Below are 16,323 nucleotides of genomic sequence, written 5' to 3'. Positions count from 1 at the left end.
CAATTTTGGAGGATTTCCTATTGGGAACATTGCTATTGAACTCAAAAGAAATGATTTGTCTCTGATATAATTGTTAAGAAATATTTATATGTAAAATCTCGGGGTTAATATTACAAATCACATTATTATTAACATCAGAATGGCAAATCAACCCACCATTCAAGTATAAATGAGTCCTGTTCTGGTTTTTTTTTTCTATTGGTTTACTTGTCCTGCATCAAGAATGAGGATCAAGGAAATGACTCCTGCATTCTTGTTCAGCTCTGATGGGTTGGTAACTGCGTCCCTTACCACAGTGATGGCTAGGTTGTTTTAAATTATCACGATAGAGAAAATTGTCACAGTAGGTGACAACAATGAGTAGATTCTCTTGGTTTTGTTTTTATTGGTTCAAGTGAACAGAAGTTTAAGCTATCAGATGTATAAGAGGCACACTGAAACACGGGGCCCATGACTCTTTCAGGGAACGTTCACTGTGATTCAAGTCTAAGAGCAAATCCATACACCTACCGAGAAACGGAGTCGGATAATAGTAGAAACTCTGGGAAGATGAGGAAGCCCATCTATGACTGTGCTTAAACATTCCACTCAAGGACCCATCCGAACAGCAGTACTGAAGTCAAGCTGAAGTCAAGTTCCACTGCTTTAGAGAACTGCAAATGGTTTGCACTTGAATAAATTTACAGTAGCAATAGTCTGTTGACACAGAGCTGTTGAGCATGCAGCTTAGTCGGTGTTTCTCTCAATGGAAAACCTACTGAAGATACTTAAGCACAGGAGTATTGTAATCATAATGTTCCAGAGAGTTACCAGAAAGTGTGGGGAGAGGCAGGTAGACCAGTTGTCCAAGGGCAGCCGTGGGAATGGGAGCATAAGTATGTGAAAGACAATATGAAAGGAAAATGAAGAGTAGCACACTTCATGTCTGTGGATGGAAAGGGGAGAGAGGATCGAGGTTGTGACTCTGAGGCATTTACTAATAATCTTGCTGCCTCAGAAACATAAAAGGAGTTTTGAAAACGCTCTCCAAAAGCTAAAGTAGCTAGTCTAGGCAAAAAAAAAAAATGCAATCAAAATTAAAGTCAAATAAATAGATCGCCATAAAAAAGGGTACCCCATCGCTGCAAGAGCCAAAGGTCAGGGTGAGCCTGAGGGAGAGTGTCTTTTCCAAGCCGAGTCCTCTGTGAAGAGGGGTCAGCTGGGAGCAGCTAAGACCATGCTATGCGGTGGATGGGGAGCTGCGAGGTTACCCAATGAGTGGAGCAGCAAACATGAAGTTGGTGCTCTGCTCACATTCCCTAGAGCCTATTGCATTGTAAATTCCAAAGGCTCATAAAAGAAAAACTACGTCTTTAATACACGAACTGGGGTGGTCTGGTGCACTGAGGCCAAGCCACTCACGAGCGGCACATAAGCAGAAGCAATGTCCGGCGGTATATGGATTAGATGGGAAGGTCGCTGCTCTCCCAGGGTCAGAGCCTTCCCGTTGGTTATTGCTGGTACATTGCCTGAAATTTTTCTTCTTTTGATAACGGATTCTTTTGTTTCAATGCCTTACCCAGAATCCTCTGGTCACTTTAAAGTCTCTCCCTCGACTCATTTTCTTTTCTGTTGACAAGGGTCCTAGTCTATGAAAAGGTCTTCATTGATCTACACTGAAATGAAAAACCAAGCAAGGATGATGAGAATTCTTTTCATGTTGCTTTTGGGGGGGTTCTTGACACAGCACCCAAAGGCCTGGCTTTATTGTGCTAAGTGCTTTAAATGGTAGGAGACTAGAAACGTCCTGATCTCTCCCCACCTTCCTTTCTTCTTCCTTGCTTCACTCCAGAAGCATGCCATAGAACCTGGAAGTCCTCTTCCCCAAGATGGGTCACAGGAACTGTGATTCCTCTTCTTGTCATGCTGAAGGGGCCCTCTCTGTCCTTTCTGCTCTTAAAGTAGGCCACCAGACCCTCGTTCCAGACCCTCCCTAGGGAGACCTAGTAGAATCTGAACAGAAGCCTTGCTTTTCTGGTCCCCTCATTCATCACCATCTGTTTGTACATGTCTTGTCTAATCACCAGCTTGCCCTTTGTCATCCAGCAGAAACATAAAATTACACACAGGAGTAGCCCCCTTCCCCCGTGTCCCTTGTGATAACAAGGGACGGTACTATATGTTTTCAACCCCGGAGTGTATTTCTTTTGACCAATTCTCTCTCAGCCTGAAATGAGGCTCTTTCTGCCTTCAGTGCAATTAAATACCCTTCCTTTATGAAGCGGTAGGGGTAAAAGATGGTAGCTAGCCCTTCACTTAAAGGCCCTGTGTTGGTCCCGATGTTTTCCCTATGTTTTGGGTAAGTCTAGGGAGCTCTCATAGCCTGGCCTGCCACCTCTTGGTAAGCTCCATCAGTACTTGTCATCGCCAGCCTAACTAAATGCTGCTTTCCTAAAGCCTTCCTCAGAGGGGAATCACACAGCCTCACAGAGACTTCCATCAACATTCCCCAGTGCCCCATCCCCGTGACATGAAGCCTGCTCAGTCTCAAGGTCTGACTCTCCTACAGAACAGAGTTCTGCTGCCAAGACCCAGCCACTAAAGGCTCAGTGGCTAACTTCCCTGTCTCCCAGTCCTAACAGCTTCAATGCTCTTCATTCAAGACCTCCATTACCTCCAGCTTCCGCATCCCCTCCCCGTCCCAGTCCTGTGAAAATCTCTGTTATCCAGGCCTGAGAGCAGAGATCTCCTCAAGGAGGTCCCCACTGGCTTCTCCAGCTGGAGACATCTCTGCCTACATCCTGGTCCCTCTAGGGACCCGAGGGACACTCACTGTGAGGAGGCAAACTTTCACCTAAATGACTACTTTGTATTCTCTTTGGGTTTTCAGTACCCTTGTGTGCAGAAACTGATGGATAACTAGACATCCTGAAGCTACCCTGAGGACGCCCACTCATTCCCGGCCTTCCTTCTTTACAAACGCTAGTCCCGTTAATGCCTTAACTTAGATTTAGCCTCTTGTTGGCTGGCACAGGGTCGGAACTTCCGGGGCCAGACTGTTAAGCTGAGCCCTTGAGGAGCCAGCCTCTCCTCATGTCGTTCTGACTGTACCGTCTCCAAAGGTTACTTGTATTTTTATTTCCCAAAGAACCGAAAGCTAACAGGTTGCCGTTTGAATGCTCAGCATCCTGGCCTGGATCCCCGTGTGCTCAACCTCCTGGGATAGGAAAAATGCCTGCCCAGAAGGAGAGAGAATGAGCGGTCAGCCAATGAAAGCATCAAGTCAAAGGTTGGCGAGATGCTTTTTCTACAGGAGAAAGGTGAAGTTTCTGCTTGAGATTGAATGGGGCTGGGAAATATACACCCGCAAAAGGACAGGTCGGCGGCGGCAGGAATGAATCGGCACGCTGCTGGAGAGTGGGATCGTGCCGGTAAAGCACAAGTCTCCGCTTTGAATTGGACCCTGTGATTTACAGAAAGGACAATGGGCCCCGGGGTCAGGTGCCTAGCAGCTCCATTGACAGCTCCGCCATGAGAGCCTGAGCAAGTGACTTAACCACACCATCTTCATCTTGCCACTCACTAGATGGGGGAGGGCCACTGCGGTCCAGAATGATCCCTATGGAAGCGCATTCAAAAGGCTGTTAATTTCCAAAGGAGCTGTGAGCAGCACAGTGTGACGCGAGAGTTATACCGAATAGAAGCCTCGACTTGAGACTGATTTTTCGTCCATAATTCTCCGTCTCCCCTTTGCCGTGTGAACGAGCCAAGGCCTGCTTGTTTCGAGGTCAATAATGTCTTCAGGAAAGCCGTGACAGCCGTAAACTATTTTGGATTTCTTTCATTTGTGGCTTAATCTGCTCGGGTCCCTGGGAAAGGATGTCTGCTCTGTTTCTTTGGCGCTGCCTTTTCCGAGTCCAGGCAATGATGACACTTAATGGCGCATTCATCTCTCTCGTCCCCTTTCTCTCCTCACTTCCTCCTGAGTGCCCATTCCCACCGCAGCAGCCGCAGGGCAGGCTGTCAGACCACGTCAGTCAAACCCGAGATCTCACTGACCCTGGGCCCTCTCGAGTTAATGGGTCAGCACGGGCAGACCTCTGTCTTCGCCGTCTTCACTGCCTGGGACCTTCTAACTGCAAACATTTGTGTGCTTTTCTGCCCTGCGTCCCACACTGCTCTGCGATTCTCGTAGTGGTTGTGTGTTTGCCCATCCCTGGCAGTTTTCACCCTCAGCTAAAAATATCCGTTCTCCGCCATCACTGCTTCTGAGCTTGCTATACAAGGACACTTCCAAATTTTCATTCATAATTCTGAATTTGGTTTTCCCTGTTCAGATAATATGCTCATCTTTTTGATTTTTCTCTGCTGATGTCACAAGTGGAAAATTCAGAATAATTGAATTCTTAGTCAAGGGTTGTTCCTGTGGTATGTTTTTATCATCATGGCATGGTTTTAAAATGGACCCTAACGTTTAAATAAGTTTCCTATATTTGTTTCTTTAAAGATTTATTTATTATATATACAGTGTTCTGCCTGCATACCAGAAGAGGGTACCAGATCTCACTATAGAGAGTTGTGAACCACCATGTGGTTGCTGGGAATTGAACTCAGGACCTCTAGAAGAGCAGCCAGTGCTCTTAACGGCTAAGCCATCTCTCCAGCCCAGTTTCCCATATTTGTATGCTAAAAAAATAAGCATGTAATAATATCAAATAATATCAAAGAACTGTTAGATGTCCGGAAATACTGTATCTCATTTTGCTAAGTATAATAAGCCACTTGCGATAGCAGACAGTCCTAGAATAGCAGTATAGACCAGCGAGGATGGGGGCTGAAGAGGTGGCTCAGAAGTTAGAGCACTTGCCCTTCCTCTAAAGAACCCAGCTTCAGTTGCCAGCACCCACGTCAGGAGGCTCCCAGGCACCTGGAACTCCTTCCGGGGCATCCTCCACCTTCACCTGTGTCCCGTGGGCATTGCATGCATGTGTACATACCCTGACGTGTACACATGATAAAAATAAATATTTTTCTTTAAAAAAAAAAAAAGCAAACAAAAACACACAGTTCCGTGAGTTCGGGTCCAGCCTGATCTACATAGTGAGTTCCAGGACAGTCAGAGCTGTCAGAGCTGTTACACAGAAACCCTGTCTTGTAAAAACAAAACAAACAAAAAAAAAAAAAAAAACCACAGTCACTTTTAAGGAAGGATATTGCGGTCACTAAAGTCCTAGACCATGTCAATCACTGAGAAGTGTCTAGCATCCTTAGGGCTAGGGATAGAAAGACACAGAGCTTTGGGATAGCTTTCACTTGGTTTGGGTAACAGCCCCGACACTCTCCAGAAAGAGTCTTTGAAAGGCTGTTTTTCTTCTAGTTAATGTGTTGAAAATGCCTCAAGATTCTAAAATAATCCTTTAGATGTGTTTGACAGGGGTACATATATGTGTGTGCATGTTGCACGCTCATGGAGGGCTTAGTTAAAATAACCTTAAAAGCACGGAGCACGGAATTACGTCTACTTGGCAGAAAATGTGAAGGAATACTAAGGAATTTAATATCAGCAACCATGTTCCCTTTGAAACAGCAAATTAGATGTGCAGGTGGGTTTTGGTCACACTTCAAAGACTGAAATGCTGAGATGGAGAACTGGTCTATTTACCCTTGCTCTCAACCAGTGAGATTTTTCCGTGTTAAACAGGCCTCTGATTACTTCAAAGCGTGTTTGAAGTCCTCACTCGGCGTAACTCAAGCACAAAGACAAATACCCCTCCAAATTGGTGCTGCTAATACTGGCGGGCATTAAATGTACAGGTAAAAAGTGCCCGCCATTCCCTTGTTAACACCACACGATGCCTCTCTCATTCAGCTATGACAGCGAAGGCCGGCTAACGAATGTCACGTTTCCAACCGGAGTGGTTACAAACTTACATGGGGATATGGACAAGGCTATCACGGTGGACCTCGAGTCATCCAGCCGAGACGAGGACGTCAGCATCACTTCCAATTTGTCCTCCATCGATTCTTTCTACACCATGGTTCAAGGTAAAGGCGAAGGCAGGGTTTGAAACGATTAACAGGCAAGGTATCAGTAGGACCCAAGTAGAATGAGGTCCTCCGTGTTCTAAGATAAACCAGATGAGGGGAAGGGAAGGCAGGAATGTTTAGAGACACTGGTGAAGCAAGGCCCTGCAGGCAGTATTATATGTGCGCATGCACGTGCCATAAAGTGTATAGAACAATGCTAGCCTTGTAAAATGCCTTTTTCCATTGTTACTTAATATAACAACTTAATTCCAGCTTTAGATGCATGTCCCCCTACCGGCTTTGTGTCAGTCAACGGTTTTTGAGAGCGTGCCTTCTCCTCTGGCACCTCACTGCAGTAACTCGAGGTGAGGTGTTGTGATCAACTAGAGTGTGGTATCTGAAGCCATACACCATGGGGATTTTACCCCACATCCCAAGAACCCATTTATATATATCTGAACTTTTTCTCAGCTCAGAATACTTACTAAAACCTGTATTAAACCTCTCTTAGTCTGCTTGGGCTTGCTTTGAATTGACTTGTTTTTGTTTGTTTCATTTTTTTTTCTTTTTAAAAACTTATCCATTACAGTCATCTAACTGTAATATTTCTTGCTTGTATTTCTTCTACGAATGATCCTATACTATTCCAAAGTCTTACACTGACACAGAGGCACTAGTCTATAATATAAGAGGGATTTTTCTTAAAAGTTGGTTTGGGGGAGAATATCCCTTTATATTTTGAGTATGCAAACTATGGATACTGATCTTTCCAAAGTATCCTTGACAAAAGATAACAAGATACAGATAGGGAAGGGCACTCCTCTAAGACACTGGAGATGGACACCCAGCCTATTTAAAGACTACATGCTTAGTCCAATGCACATCCAAAAATAAGGTGAACCTTCATTCCCTCTACTAAAGTTTTGGTTCTTTTCAGTTCTCCTGAATCTCGCCTTTGATATTTCAACCAAAACCCTGATAGCATGAAATGCCAGCAGCTTCCCTGTTACCCTCTGGAAGAACATCTGTAGTCCTTACTTTTTTTACCACCATGACAGAAGCAATGGAAGGAAGGATTTATTTAGCGTACCCGTCCAGAGGTTTCAGACCATGGCCTCTTGCCCATGCAATTGGCCAACACATCCTGATGATGAAAACACAGAGTCAAAGAGTTTCTTCACCTCATGGTGTACAGGAAGGAGGTGGGGGAAGGAGAGAGAGAGACATGGAAAGATGGAGGGGGAGAAGAAGGGAGGTAGGTTGATTGGTATCAGGTATCCAGTCCAGTGATGTACTTCCTTCAGATAGGTATTACCCAAAATTGTCAGAGATTCCAAAACTAACCTCACAAACTGAAGACTGAGTTCCCAACACCTAAGTCATTTCTGAGGGGACACTAGCTCTCCAGACCATAGCAACATCATTAAGTACCCTTTTCGTTTTTAAAAGTGAGTCTCGGTGTTTTAGAAATATTTCTCCGTTCTGAATGCACTCCTGTCAGATGGTTCACGTTTTCTGTTTCTCTCTCTCTCTTTTGTTATTTAGACCAATTAAGAAACAGTTACCAGATTGGTTACGATGGCTCCCTTAGAATCATCTACGCCAGCGGTCTAGATTCACACTACCAGACAGAGCCCCACGTTCTGGCTGGCACCGCGAATCCTACGGTGGCCAAAAGAAACATGACCCTCCCCGGGGAGAACGGGCAGAATCTGGTAGAGTGGAGATTCCGAAAAGAACAAGCCCAGGGCAAAGTCAATGTGTTCGGCCGGAAACTCAGGGTAAGTAACGCTTGGCGAGCGAGAGGCGCATGCGCAGCTCAGTGCTGCGTCCAGCGCTGCACTGTGTAGACGTCCTACCTACACAGGCAGGGCTCGCCACCTGCCACCCTCATCTGTCTACACGGAGTGTAGGCCATGACTCATGCCAGTCGTCAAAACCTTCAAACCATTAAAAGGAAATTCTTCGCTGGGAAATTTAGAGCTTGCATGTAACACACTTCCAGGTGCTCAGTCTCTGGATATCAGCTGAGCCTCGTCTTGCTAAGGGCGCTCTGAGACTCATTAGGACCATAGCCTTCCTCTCCCACTCTGTGTGCAGTGACGGCTTCTTCCTGCATCCGTGGGGATAAGTTAGAGCTGGTTTAAATATTCACAGCTTTCAAAGTCACCAATATGAATGTTGAAGGACACAGGCCAGCCATTGAAAGGTGACGTCTTTCTTTGCAGTCCTCCTAAGTTTGAACCGCAGTTTGGATGTGTAGTAAGATTTCCAACCTCAGAACCTCTCTCTCTGCTGTCTCTTGGCGCTTGACAGAAGCCCCACCTTTTATTGTTTGGGTTTATATTTTATGAAAATGTGGTGTTTCTCGTGATGCTGGTGTAATTGAGCTTTGCAAAATGGGCTCTGCATTTACTCGTTGGTGTTTTGTTTTTGTTTTGTTTTGTTTTTATCACTCTTACATTACAGACCAAATGCATCTGGAAGGCAAGCTTGATTTATGGTAGCTATTGGGTAAAGACAATGTAGATTAAACTCTAAAGCACAGCTTGCAAGAAAGCACCTTCAGCCGCAACAAACTGAAGCTGATTCGTTCTTTGTATTAGCAAACAGAGTTTTAGTTCATCAGGTAGATGTAGACAATTCTCCCCAACATTACTTCCCTTGCCATTAAAAAATAAATAAATAACTTCAAATCGAGAAGCGAGAACAAAACATGAAGCTTGCTGGTAATCCCCCCTCCTTTTTCTTCTACACTCCAAATGGCTAAATTATTATCCTAAGGGGCCAGCATCATTTGCCTTGGCAATTCTTCAGGGTGAGAAACAGCAACTAAATATTGCGTCTGGCTATTTCCAAGAAATAGAAATGAAATTTTAAAAAGAATCAATGGATCAAACCCAGACGATATCCAGCTAGTGGGTTATATTCTGATTGCAGTCCATCACAAGGCTGGTGTTTGGGGTTATAATTCGTGGTCTCTCTAGCCAGGACTAAATACAGCTACCTTATCCCTAGGCCTGGCTCCAGTCAGCCCCAGATTGGTTTTGGCAGGCTGGCCTGAAGTGAAGCTGCCGGGGAACAAGGACAATGAGAGAAAGACGCAGTGGTTGGTCACTAGAGAGGACGAGAGGGGTGGTGTCACGCTAAAGCGACAGACAAGAAAACACTCCACATTTCCTTTAGCCGATTCTCCTGGGACCGTGCTCTGTCTCCAAGTGCACTCAAGTTTCAGCCTGCCCCTCCGCTAAAGCTAGGAAAGAGTGGCTGCCACTTCCTGTCTCTGCCCAGGCCTTTCTTCACTCAGCCACTGCAAATGAGCTGGCAGGCTTTGCCTTTCTTACTCATTGGTTCCTGGAGTACATATGATATGTACACGTGAGTCACAGGCAGGGACACACACATGTCATAGGTACACACACACACACAATACATAAGACATAGGTACAAATACAGGTGAGTCACAGGCACACACAAGTCATAGGTACACACATACACCCTAGTCACAGGTACACACACACACACACACACACACACACACTACTCATAGTTACACACATACGTGAGTCACAGGGACACACACATCATAGGTACACACACATACACAAGAGTCACAATCACATGAAGCCTCTCACAGAGGCCTCCATCAAAAGACACACAAACTTCCCTTCAATTTGGGCTTTCCCAGCCCTGAACACCAAAGAAAATATAACACCAAGAATCCAAAAAAAAAAAAAAACCAGCACATGTTCTAGCCTAAGGCTCTCCTGTTTTTAAGTTGTTTATTACACTGGACAATATAGGTTGTTTTAGTGCAAGTATATAATGGGCTTTGATATATAATATCCCTGTCCCCCACCCTCTTTCCATTCCTCGCTCCCTCCTACCCTGTTAATCCCCTTGGTCCCTCTAGACAGCTACACTTCTAGTCTGGTGGAATCGATACATACATGAATCTAGATAAAATCCAGGGATCCTAAGTAAAAGAAAATATACGACATATTTCTTTTTGAAACTGACTAGACTCACATAATATAATTATCTCTGCATGAATCCTTTGTCCCGTAGACAACGTAATTTCCTTCTTCATGGCTGGAAACCAGAATCTCCTTGTGTGTGTTGTACATTGTTTTCGTCCATCTCTTTAGTGTTACACATGAAGGTCGTTTCTTATCTGTTGTGCACAGTGCCGCAGTAAGTGGGCTAGGGAAACAGGCAGACAGTTCTGCAAACCTAACATGCCCACACCAATAAAAAAATTAAAGAATGTTCAGTGTCACTAGCTGTCTTAGTTTCTGGTTACCACGACCAAGATAACTTACAAAAGAAAGCATTTAATTTGGAGTTCAGGGTTCCAGAGGGTTCGAGCCCATGCCCATCATGGCGGGGAACATGGTGGAAGGCAAACATAGTGCCAGAGCATTAGCTGAGAGCTCACATCCTGTCCACAAGTACAAAGGAGAAAGAGGGAGCTAACTGGGACCGGAGCAGGCTTCTGCGACCGATAGCTCATCCACAGTGACAAAACCTGGGACCCACCAGGATGGGAAAAAGAAGTGGGGGTAGGAAGCTCATAGCCACATGTGACCTCAATCAGTCTGGAGGGCCGTTAGCATCCTCCCGAGACCCTGGGTCTCCTCTGTCCTTTTCGCTATTTCCTAACAAAAGGTTCTTTTCATTCTCAAGTTTTTGACTTAAATTTTATCTGTGTGCCAGACACATGGTGGATGCTCAAATATTTATTCAGTGAATGAAGGAATGCAGGAAGACGGGCTCACAATATGGATCGGCTGTGTGGTGTTGCATGTAGATCATCCAAGGAAAGCGGCCGTGTGAATGGCGTCTGGCCTCTCTCATGTCCCCTTGCTACAAACCAGCCTAACACTGCACTTAATAGATCTTACAGATGGACGACTGATAGATGGATAGCCAGTTATTATAGGAAGTGTGTGGCAAAAATAGACTTAAAAGTTAAAGAGAAGCCGGGCGGTGGTGGCGCACGCCTTTAATCCCAGCACTCGGGAGGCAGAGGCAGGCGGATCTCTGGGAGTTCGAGGCCAGCCTGGTCTACAAGAGCTAGTTCCGGGACAGGCACCAAAGCTACAGAGAAACCCTGTCTCAAAAAACCAAAAAAAAAAAAAAGAGTTAAAGAGAAGGCAGGAAGTAGAAAAGAGAAAATTCTGTTGGGATCCAGCAAATGCATTTTCTAGGAGACAGTGCTGGGGACAGGAATAATGGTGACAATGGGAAATAGACGCATGGAACCTGGCAGCGATGCCGGAAAGCATGGCAGAATAAAGATCATTCGGTGGCCCGCTGGCTATAAATGAGGGCTGAGTTGGCTCAGTCAGTGAAACACTTGCCTTGCGAGCGTGAGGACCTGAGATCAGTCCCTAAAAGCCAGGCAGGGTGGCACACTTGTAATTCCAGCACCAGGGAAGCAGAGACAGATGCATCCCTCAGATTTTCGAGCCATCCAACATAGCCTAATTGGCAAGCTCCAGGCCAAGGAGAGATTCTTTTAAAAGAGAGAGAGAGAGAGGTGGGCAGTTTCTTCTGAGAAGCAACACCCAGGGCCCCCACCCACGTGTACACATACGTGCACAGACACGCACAGCAACACACTCACAAGTAGATGCATACATAGTAGGCGCTTGTGTTTGTCAGATAAAGAGAAGTGGAGCTTGGGCCCGGGGTTGGCTCAGCAGGTAAAGGTTGTAGGCAAGAGTGAGGACCTGAGGTCAGATCCGCAAAGTGTGTGTGAAGTCAGGGGAATTTGTGTGTATCTGTGTTGTCAGCGAGACGTAAAGCCAAGACAGGAAAATCCCCATGTGTGTACCTGGGCTGGCTAACCTTGAGTCCAAAGACCCTCTCTTCTCAGGCCAAGCGGAAGATGAAGACCAATCCCCGAGGTTATCCCCCAGCCTCCACAGACATGCTTGGCATAAACATGCCTGTATTCATACACACAGAGATTTTTAAAAGGGAGTTAGACTTAAGTGACACAGACCAGTCATCCCAACACTTAGGAAGTTAAGGATAGAGAATCATGAGTTTGAGGCTAACCTGAGCTACGTACGTACGTAGTAAGACTGTCCAAAAAACAAAGTTGATAAATAGTCCTGAGTTTTATCCATGCTGGGCTTCAGGAACAAAATTCATTTTTTTACACCTGCCCAGAATTTATGTTAAAAAAGATAATTTTAGTGAGTCAGTTGTAAAGAGAAACACTCGGGATTTTGGAGTCCGAAGCGTGTTTGAAGGCATCCATAAATACGATAGCATATTTAAATCTCTCACCTCGGCCCATCACATTTGTGTGGTATTTTCACACAGTGTTCTGTCCTGAATGGGATCACACATTTAGTTCGCTCTCATGATGAGCGGCTACGGAGACACGGAGCCATCTGTGGCAGTTGATGCTCCAACAGGGCCACGGAGAAGGCTTCATGTTGTCAAGCGTGCTGGGTAACAAGCTCTGTAACACTTCGGAAGAGTGCACAGAGCCCGATTACGCTGGCAAACTGTTTAAGGTCACTGTGAGTTTAATTCTCAAGCGCTCCAGAAGGAAGATTTGTAACCATTCCCCTCTCACTGTCAAAGGACGCTGTGACTAGCTGCAGTCATGTTCGACATCGCTATGAAAATGGAGATTTTTCCATGCTTGCTTAAGGGAGGTAAAGGAAGTCACAGTGGCCCCTTCACTGTACCCAGTACTGGGATTCACTTCCAGGCTGAGAGAGGTGGAATGGTGATTGGACCAATGGTGAAGATAAAGGTTGGATCTTGAGATTAGGTATTCATGTTAGCCTCGTTCTTGTCTTTGTGTGTGTGCAGGTGCATGTGTGTGCACGTTCGTGTGGAGGCCAGAAGTGAACCTTAGGCATTGTTCCTTGGGATCCATCCACCTTACTTTGTTGAGAGAGGTCGTGTTGCAATGACCAACAGCTAATTGTATATTAGACTGGCTGGCCAGCAGGCCCAGTGACCCTCCTGTCTCTGTCCCGCCAATGCAGGATTTACAGAAACATACCACATTCCCAGATTTTGTTGTTGTTGTTGTTGTTGTTGTTGTTGTTTTTAATATGGGTGCTAGGAATCCAAACTCACGGCTCCATGATTATGCAGAAAGCTCTATACTAATTGAATCATCTCACCAATACCTTAAACTGATGCTTTTATAACTTAAAATATAAAATCCTTACTAAAACAATGTGCTTCATAAGAACAATATCAGAAAAAGACTTAGGGGCCTTTAGAGATGACTCAGTGGTTAACAGCACTGGCTGCACTTCCAGAGGTCCTGACTTCAATTCCCAGCAGCCACAGGGTGGCTCACAACCATCTCTACTGGGGTCTGATGCTCTGCTCTGGCTTAAAGGCATACATGCAAATGAAGCACTCAGGCATAAAATAAATAAATCTTAAAAGAAAAGATGCCCTGTTTAGAGTGGACACAGCTCTCAGCCACTGCAATTCATTTACAATGCCCAAAGAAGGCGTGCTTGAAAGGGACAGAGAGAAAAGGAGGTCTGGTCGTGTCTTGTGAACTTTTGTATTTTAAATAGCACTTACTAATATCTGGAAACACTAAGAATGTTTAACATCTTGCCAGGCAAAGTGGCACATACCTGCAACCCCAGCAACCTGTGAAGCCGAAGCAGAAAAATTGCTCAAACCTCGGAGTTTGACACAGCTATATAACACACAGATACACACACACACACACACACACACACACACACACACACACAAATGTACACACCCTGATTTGTATGGAAATGTGCATAAAAATATCCCCTTCCTTGAAACTCATTATTTCAGCTTGAGGATACAAGAAAGATATTACATACAGTAATTGTCTAGATAAAAAGAAAAATTAAAGCATCTATCCCCCGTCGGGTCTCCTAGTGCTTCCGGATGTTCTCAGACGGTGGCATGTTTGGCATAGAGACCTACAGTGTTGACACTGATGACATGTTTGATTTTTATCTGGGGGAGGGAGAATTGGTGTCGTGTAACCATCCTCACAAACCAAAGAAGCCAGTCAGACACAGACCGGGAAAGCCCGTCAGAAGGCAGTAGCGGATTGCAGGTGAGCAAAGATGGCTTCCAGACCAGTCCTTGTTATTCACTGATCACACCAGATACGCGGCCCAGAACGCGGGTGCTGGAGCCAGAGGAACACTGGACATAAAGCAGGGTTAGTGACGGCCGTAAAGAATTGATGTACAAATTGAAATGGATGCAAACTCAAACACGAACAGATGGGGCAATAATGCGGGCAGTATTGTGGAAACTACACAGGCTTTCATGGTTATTCATAGGATGGCACAACCTAAGGGTTTTTTAGAAAGAGGGCAAACCTGAACTTGGGGGTATGGGGGTGGGGCATACTACTAAAACAAAATCTGAGAAACCCAAAAGCCCTAAATCATTTAAATTGTACAAAAAACCTTTTCTATTTTTCTCCTATTTAATACTATGTTTTTATTGACTGAGAATGTCATACACGTGTAGAATATATTTTGATCAAATTCATCCTGAACTCCCCCTCCCCTGGCTGCCCGCCCAAGCTTCTCCTCCTGAATCCACCCTCCATCCTCTCCCAACTTTGTCTTTTTAATAATAATAATAATAACCCATGGAGTATATTTTGTGGTGCCTATAACTCACACATATGGGGCCATACACTAAAGTGTGGTTGACCTACCAAAGCTTCTTGCATTCAAAACAACGCCTACAGAAGCTGAAACCCTTGACCCTGCCATTTATCGAGCTGATGTAGTATCAAATCTTTCTACAGACCTGAGAAAAGATGTTTGTATAGTAGCTGTAACTTCCTTCCAAAGCATCCCGCAAACCGCCGCAGAATTCACCTAGGCAGGGAACACCTGGTGCAGGCGCATCTCTTCGTCAGGAAAGGGAAGGAGCCAGGAAGCCTCAAGCTGGCTGGCTCACGACCCAGTAAAATAACTAAACGGCAAAGCCTTGGGGATCCAGTCCAACGTCTGTGTTTACACGAAACAGATGCAGGGCAGTTCAAAGCCCAATGGCAGGCTGCTCCTAGGCCTTGTAACTCTTGGAGGTCAGGCTTTAGAACTTTGTGTTCTCTCTCTCTCTCTCTCTCTCTCTCTCTCTCTCTCTCTCTCTCTCTCTCACACGCACACACACACACACACACACACACACATCATATAGACTTTGAAACAGACAAATTTCTGCTGTGATATAATGTAGTAGTTTTCTTCCTCCATATGAGCCCTGTCTGAAAAGGCTGGGTCACTCCATCTCTCGTCTTCATGCTGAGCTCAACCCTTTCTCGGTATTTGCAGATCACCTCTTTGAAGTATCTCCCCCCGCCACCAAACTCATTTAAGACTTAATGCCACACCTCTCCATGAACTTCACACCTCTCCCCTTGAATGGCCAATTGGAAAGGTTTAGACCTAAGGAATATTTCTGCATAGAATGCAATTAATATCAGTGATAGAATGCAAAAACGAATTTTATCACGGGTTTTACACAAACATACATGCATATCATATACATACCTACCTGTGCATACATGTGTGTTTGGGTATCAGGGTGACAGGGGGTGAGCTTCTGGTGACAAATCCTGACAGTCATCCTAACTGCAGTCAGAACCTCTTAACAGGCTGAAGTCCATCCCTGGGTGTTTCCAGAGATAATTCACTAAAGAGGGAAAACCTACCCTCTGTCCCCATTGGCTGGATAAAGAGAGGGGAGGACAAAAAGCCAGCCTAATGCTATCCCTCTTCCTTTCTCTGTTTCCTGACTCCCTCCACTACGTTCCCCCTAATTCTTGATTGACCGAGCGAACTTAAACTGTGAACCAAAATCAGTCCTACCTTCATCGAGGTATTCTCCCGGTATTTAAGTCACAGTAATAAAAAGCTAAGATACCATGTAAACACAGGTGTTAGAGGTGTGAGCATCATGTGTGTGAGTGTGCGTTAGTTATGTTGTATTTATATAGAAATGTTGCGTGCATCTTATTTTGCTTCCGGTTGCTATAACCGGAAGGTCTGACGCTGTGTAGGTTATGGTGGAAAGAGGTTTGTTTAAGCCAGTCATCCTAGAAGTCCAGAAGCAGAACACCAGCACCTCCTTGGGTTCTGTTAAAAGCCTCAAGGCAGGGGGCTGGAGAGATGGCTCAGAGGTTAAGAGCATTGCCTGCTCTTCCAAAGGTCCTGAGTTCAATTCCCATCAACCACATGGTGGCTCACAACCATCTGTAATGGGGTCTGGTGCCCTCTGCTGGCCTGCAGGCATACACACAGACAGAATATTGTA

General features: G+C 45.2%; 1 protein-coding gene across 5 annotated transcripts in view; it reads left to right on the top strand.

Moving 5' to 3' along the window:
* Tenm3 (teneurin transmembrane protein 3) overlaps window positions 1-16,323 on the top strand; it is a 1,721,676-nt gene that overhangs the window by 1,692,046 nt on the left and 13,307 nt on the right. For all 5 annotated transcript variants that reach the window (XM_026786916.1, XM_013352002.2, XM_026786915.1 and 2 more), the window contains 2 exons: window positions 5,849-6,024; window positions 7,552-7,787. In XM_026786916.1, the coding sequence (XP_026642717.1) occupies window positions 5,849-6,024; window positions 7,552-7,787 (412 nt within the window). The remainder of the gene's footprint in view (window positions 1-5,848; window positions 6,025-7,551; window positions 7,788-16,323) is intronic.

The sequence above is a fragment of the Microtus ochrogaster genome, linkage group LG7_11, assembly GCF_000317375.1.
Source record: "Microtus ochrogaster isolate Prairie Vole_2 linkage group LG7_11, MicOch1.0, whole genome shotgun sequence".
Classification (NCBI taxonomy): domain Eukaryota; kingdom Metazoa; phylum Chordata; class Mammalia; order Rodentia; family Cricetidae; genus Microtus; species Microtus ochrogaster.
This window is presented reverse-complemented; position numbering and strand designations above follow the sequence as displayed.